At 41.0% G+C, this 6,963-nt stretch overlaps 1 protein-coding gene across 2 annotated transcripts in view; it reads right to left on the bottom strand.

The window, feature by feature from the left end:
- Positions 1–6,963, bottom strand: part of TRAPPC9 (trafficking protein particle complex subunit 9) — a 609,198-nt gene that overhangs the window by 251,646 nt on the left and 350,589 nt on the right. For both annotated transcript variants that reach the window (XM_076004998.1, XM_076004999.1), the window contains one exon: positions 5,228–5,370. In XM_076004998.1, coding sequence (XP_075861113.1) covers positions 5,228–5,370 — 143 coding nt within the window. The remainder of the gene's footprint in view (positions 1–5,227; positions 5,371–6,963) is intronic.

Here is a 6,963-nt window from a genome sequence, read left to right as displayed (position 1 = left end):
TTTCTAGTTAGCCAAGTACTGCTGTACTGGCATGGGTGTAGATGGGGTCCATCATCTGAGGCCTTGCAAGGCAAGCTGGCTGTGCCATGTTTGTAGATGGGGCAGAAGCAGCAAGCAGAATGGAAAACTAAGCTTATTTATGTTAGGTACAGTTGTTAAAGGTAGTAATGAGGCTCCCTAACTTGCTTGGGGCATACTTTTCTAGCTACCTTTTGGCTTGTCTGGCCCCTACATCATTGATGATTTTTCTTTTTGATCCAGTCTGAATTTTTAAAAAAATAAATAAATATGAAAAGCGAAAAAAAAAAAAAAAAGCTTAATATATTTCACGTTGAAGCCATCTGGGCCTAAAAAGTTTGCTTCATGGGAAGTTTTTAATTAAGAATTTAAATTCTTCAACTGATGTGTGACTATTCATGTGTCCTGTTTCTTCTTCCATCAATTGTAGTAATTTGTGTCTTTCAGAATATTTGTCCCTTTCATCTAAGTTGCCAAATTTATTAGAATATGATTTTTTACAATATTCTCTTATCTTTTTAATGTCTGCAGAATCTGTAGTGATGCCACTTCTTTTGTTCTCCTTATTGGTAATTGTGCTTCCTCATTTTTTCCCTAATCATCCTGGTCACAAATTATTAATTTCATTATTAATCTTTTCAAAGAACCAACTGTTGGTTTCACTGACTTTATATATTCTTTTTTCATATTCTATTTCATTGATAGACATTCTTATCTTTATTATTTTTTCTGTTTACTATGGGTACACTTTGCTTATGTTTATCTTATACAGAAGCTATGTCACTAATTTTAAACCATTCACTTTTTCTAACACAAGCATTTACTGTTTTACAAATATTGAGTAGGTAGAGTTAGTTAATAAAATTGCTCAAGTTTTCTATATTTTTACTGTTGTGGGGTTTTTTTGTTGTTTGTTTTTTGTTGTTTCTTTTGTTTTTGTCTACTTGTTCTATCAAATACCGGGAGACAAATGTTGAAATAGTCACCTGTAATAGTAGGGTTGACTATTTCTCCTTTCAGTATGTCAGTTTTATTTTGAAGTTACATTTGCATTTAGGATTTTTATGCACTTTAGGTGACTTGATCCCTTCCATTATTACAAATTGCCCTCTCTCTTTTTGTCTTGAAAGTCTACTTGTTTAATATTAATATACTCTAACCAAATTTCTAATTATTCCTGCTTACATATCTTTTCCTCCATCTTGGTTTTACATTATGCAGATATAATTTCAGTTTCTTATAAAAATCATGTAGTTGTCATCTTGCTTTCTTATACAGTTTGACAATCTTCACTTTTAAATATAGTATTAAGTCTATTTACATTTAATGTAATTCTTGATACAGTCGGTTTAAGTCTACCCAATTGTTTCCTATTTAACTATATGTTCCTTGCTCTTTTCTCCACCTTTCTTAATACCTCTTCCCCCTTTTCTGGATTAAATATTTTTTATTATTCCATTTTGTCCCTCCTGGCTTATTATCCATACCTTAAGTGGTTGCTCTAGAGTTTATAATATGTATCTTTAGCTTATCATAACTTCACTTCAAATAATAATTGTAATACTTTGCATGCAACGCAAGCACTTCTATTTCACTACCCATTTTTGTCCTATATTTTTGTTGCATATTTTATTGTATATATGCTTTATACTACAGAATTAAATATTATTTATTCCCTAAATATTAGTCTTTTAAAGAAATTAAGAAATGAGAAAAACAAATCTTTTATATTTATTCACTTATTTATTATTTCTGGGGTTCATCACTCAAACTTTATACAGTTTCAAGTTTCCATCTGGTGTTATTTCTGACTGTTAAGCTCATATTAGGCTCGTGGGAAACAAGGACTGTACTCAATCCATCTCTTGGCCCAGACAGTGCTTCACATAGCACCTGAAACTTCAGAGGTGTGGGCTTAAAGAATACAAAGAAGTACTTCCAATACAGTCTGGTAAGTGCTTGATTAGAAGTACAAGGAATGCACAGGGGAGCCCACAGAAAGACCAACTCACCCTGCCTCGCCAGGCTCAGGAAAATTTTACAAAAATGGTAACATAAATCAAAAGCAAACATATTTTCCAAAAGGTTAAATGAAAGAATGATAGTTTAAGAAAGATAACAGTTTCAGAAAAAGATATGTACAAAAGCTCACTGGGGTAAACTGACTTGACATTTCCTAGTGATGGTGGGAAATGAAGTGGATTATATTAGGTAATTAAGTATGATATGTCTGATGTTTTCTTAAGTACTAAGTTAGACAGTTAATATCTCTGACATTTCACTTTGACATTACTTGTTTCATGTTTATTGCGAAGGTACATCTTCAGTCTTTCAAAGGTGACCTGAGACCAAGGTGGATAATGATGAGCTGAAAGCTACAGTGGAAGTGAATCCATCTCAAGCTACATGTGAATTAACAGAAAGGTTTGACATTACTATTCCAACAGTACTAGACTATTTGAAACAAATCAGCAAGGTAAAAAAGATGGATAGATGGGTTCCACATGAATTAAATGAATCTCAGAAGAGAAATCGACTTGAAGCTTGCCTTTCTTTGCTGTCACAACATAAAAGCAAACCATTTCTATACCATACTGGTACATGTGATGAAAAATGGACTTTGTTTGACAATCGCAAGCATTCTGCACAATGGTTTGATAGAGATGAAGTGCCAAAACACAGTCCAAAACTGAATATTCAACAGAAAAAGCTACTAGTATCTGTTTGGTGGTCTAGCATTAGCCACTGGTCCATCCACTACAGATTCATGAAATCTGGTCAGTCGATTTCAACAGATGTCTACTGCAACCAGTTGGATCAAATGATGAGGATGCTTGGGAAGAAGCAACTGAAATTGGCCAATAGAAACAAGACAATCTCTTGCAAGACGATTTTCAACCACATATCACACAAACAACACTGCTCAAACCACAAAAGCTGGACTTGGAAACTCTCTGTCATCCACCATATTCACCAGACCTTGCACCAACTGACTACCACTTCTTCCAGGCTTTAGACCACTTCTTGCAAGGAAAAATATTCAATTCTCAACAAGCTGTGGAAAATGCCTTTTGATTTCATTGTCACTCACTCTCCAGGCTTCATTGCTGCTGGCATAAACAAGCTATCATTAAGATGTCAAAACTGTATCAATAGCTTAGGCACATACTTTGATTAATTGTACTACTTCTTGTTTGAGATACAATAAATGACACTTTTGATTCCAAATTGGGCATTTCATATTTAATGACCTACATGAAATGTGGAATTAGGGTAAAAGGAGTGAAAAAAGAAGGTCTAGGTTGGATCTTTAAACACCTTGAATATCATAGGAGAGACTCTGGACTTTATCTCATAGGCAGTGGGAAAGTCCTTAGCAGGGCAATAGCATGGGAACACTTGTATTTAAAAGATGACACAGGACAAGACTGAAGTCAGGGAAACTGATGAGGCAACTCTGTCTACAGTGACAAAGATGTGCAGTGGAATGCAGAAGGCAATCAGAGACATTTCAGAGGCTGATGATCATAGGAGCTGGTGATTAATTAGATTTGGGAATAATGGAAAAGGAGAATGAGAAGAAATCAAATCTCAATCCCAACAGTAGGGAAAAGATACATGCAAGCCAAAAGAAGAGAGAGCAGGGTCCCCAGGCTGAGGGATGAGGATCCGCATACCACCTCGGCTACAACAAATGCTTCCAAATCTATGTTTGCAGCATTTTTCTCATCTTAAATTGTCATTTAGAACTACAGGGGCCATGATGTGAAAGCCAGATATCAATAGGAGGGGGGAAAAAAAAAGAACTCAGTGACAACCTGTGCTGCTTCCAAGAATTATTTATATGGGAAATGGCAGCAGGAGACGAGGGGATGAGAAAGAAACACACACCAGGTTCATGATGGAGCAAATCTAATGCACAGAAAGGGCCTAAAATACTCTCATATTATCTGGCAGCATTCTTGGCCAAACCTTCCCCAGGGGCAAGCGTTTTAATGCTTTATACAAATTCAAAATAGAGGTGAGCCTTGGCAGGAAAGACTCTTACTCTGAAGACTGAAAAAGTGATAGATGATGGAATGTAATGCTAAAATACCCAGCTAAGCCATTAATTCTTGCTGAAGGCATTCTCCAATGGCTGGGAAGAAAAACAGTCTTTCCTATAAACTAAAACCACACTTATGATTTGGAGCTGTATCACTGCAAAGGGATTTTTAGGTCAACATTAACATACCTCTGTCAACATACCTCTATGTTGAGGGGTGCTGCCTGTGAGGCCCCCACGCCCATTCAAGGACAGACCTGTTTGGCATCACTGCTGCCATGACTCTACTGAGAGTAAACAATAGGACCCCAGGCCGCCCCACCCTCATGAACAAGGCCATGCTGAACAGGAACAGGGGGAAGAGCTCAGGGGTAACCAGCCCCTGCTTCCTGAAGCCTGCTGGCTCCAGGCTAGGAATATGAGCAGGGTCTCCAGCTGGCTGGAGCTCCACTCACAGCTCTCAGACCCCATTATTCCCACCTTACCAGAAATGAAATTTGAGAATGAGAAACTGTGATTCTCCCACCTCAAATAAGAACACCCTTATTATCTCTTGCCATTTCTGGGTTTAAAGTAGACAAACTGTCCGATTTCCTTCTCCCTGAAAGATGACTAGGCCTGGAAAAGTAAACTGGAAAAAAAGCCTTTGTATTAGAAGGGCTCCCTGGGCAGAAATGACCTGAAGCTCCAAATGGCTAGGAGCACCATGAGATGCTGGATAGCCGGGCCCTGAAAACAAGGCGCTTGTCTTACTGGGATGCCAGGAGTGCCACAGAAAGAGATGCTGGGCTCCTCCAGGAGTCCCCAAGACATGTGGCTTTCTACTGAGCCCCCAGCTAGTAGGAGAGGTGAGCCAGACTATGGTAAGACCCAGGCTGAGCAGGAAATATGTCTGCACAATGAGATCCAGGTACGTGAACACTGCAATCGTTAGCATTATTACTACAGCATGCTACTGATATAAAAAGCCCATTCGCTTACAACCACCTCAAGAGGCAGTTCTCATAAGCCTGTTTTTCTAATGAAGAACCTAAATCAAAAAGGGCCTAAGCAACTTGGTATCATGAAGGCAGGACCAAAACACACACTGAGGTCAGTATTCCAAACTCAGCTGATTCTGTCAGACTATAGAACAAGGCTGTCTTGCAGCAGTGAGACGTTTACCTGGTTGCTGGGAGAGTACTGACTCGGGTGAAAAATACAGATGGCTCAACTTCTACATGCAGCCCCAGGGAGAGGTTCCTGTAATATCCTTCCATGTGGCCCGGGCCTCCAGAGTATTTGAAATTCAGGATAGCTTCCAGGGTCTAAAGAGATGTAAAAATAAAAAGATAAGTTAGTACTCCTTACGTTACATTGATCAACGTTCCTTACCAGGAGGCAGGTTTCAGCTCCACTCATAAAGAGTCTGAAGATAATCCCAACTGGTAAAGTTATCAGCAGGAGGCAACTCTACTAACTCACTTACGGTTGAGACCTGGCACCATCTTTTCTATGATGGTGTCTACACAACAATTCCTTGGTGTCTACACAATTCTCAGCCTGCATATGCAAACAGACAGGGGTTCTAAAATTTACTCTGTGGTTAGACAGAGCATTTTAGAGAGAAAAACACAGTTCAGTGGGCCTCACTTAAATACACATCAGATGAGGGGCAGGGAAGTAGGTGTTTCCATCAAGGAGGTAGAGAACAGCTCCCAGGCTAACAGTGAGCAAAAATTGATAAACTCCATGCTCATAACACCGTCCTGAACTTATCTGAGACATGAGGTCACAGGGCAACAGGAAGCCTTCCAGAAGGGGCAGGATGCTACACCTTCCCCCTAGGCAGCAGAGCAGGGGATAAGGAGGCACCAGCCACTCAAGGGTAATGAATTGCTAAAGGCTGAGTAGGGGCTCACATGATAATGCAAACACCAGACAGGAGGGCGGTTCCCAGCCACTCTCAAGCTCCCCTCCATGGATTTCCCCTGGGTGCTCACACAAAGGACTGTTGGGAAGGCAGGAGAGCAGAGACACTTCCCATTCCCCCACCCCAGTGCTGGGCACAATACAACTGGGCGTGGAGAAGAGGGCTGGCCACCACCATGGGACAGGTGAGAAACGAAGACATCAGCCCAGCTCCCACTCCAGTGTAATGCCCACCCACACCCTTCTTTCCCATGAAGCAAAATCTTAAATTGCTGGGGGAAAAATAGCAGCACCCCTGAGGCACAAAGGTAAGGGTGAAGCCCCTCTCCAGGAGGCAGTCCTGAGCCAGGATGCCACACCACTGCCATCAGAGGGGTCCTGCCACTGGGGTAGGGATGGGGAGCTGCTCACACACAGCACTCACCAGGCCACAAGGCCAAGCCCACCTGCCACAGGCAGCAGGGGCAGGAAAACCAAGAGGGCCCTACAGAAACCCAGTCACACAGCGCCTTCCTGCAGCTGAGGAGGCACAAGGATGACAGCACCTAGAGAAGCCCCACTGGGGAAGGAAGAGAGGTGTGGAGAGACCCACCCAGGGTGCTGGGAAGCAGGAGGGCTGATTGCTGAGCATTACAGAAACCCTATTTTCTTCACCAGAGGAATTTGGAGCCCGTGGGCCACCAAAAGTAACCATAGCAACAAGAAATCCAAGCCCAGCTCAACTCCTGCCTGAATGACCCAACCTTCCACAGTAATGCCCTAAAACAGGAACCAGCAAACTCTGACCCTGGGGCCAAATCTGGCCCACACCCTGTTTCTGTATGGCCTGAGAGCTAAGAACAGTTACTACATTTTGAAAGGCTGTAAAACAGGAAAAAAAAAAAAAAAGAATATGCACAGAGACTACACGTGGTTGGCAAAGCCTAAAATATATCCTATGTGGCCCTTTACAAAAAAAAAAATTATAGATAAAACTCTTAAAAAGAGGC

The sequence above is a fragment of the Microcebus murinus genome, chromosome 7 (genome assembly GCF_040939455.1).
Source record: "Microcebus murinus isolate Inina chromosome 7, M.murinus_Inina_mat1.0, whole genome shotgun sequence".
Taxonomy (NCBI): domain Eukaryota; kingdom Metazoa; phylum Chordata; class Mammalia; order Primates; family Cheirogaleidae; genus Microcebus; species Microcebus murinus.
This window is presented reverse-complemented; position numbering and strand designations above follow the sequence as displayed.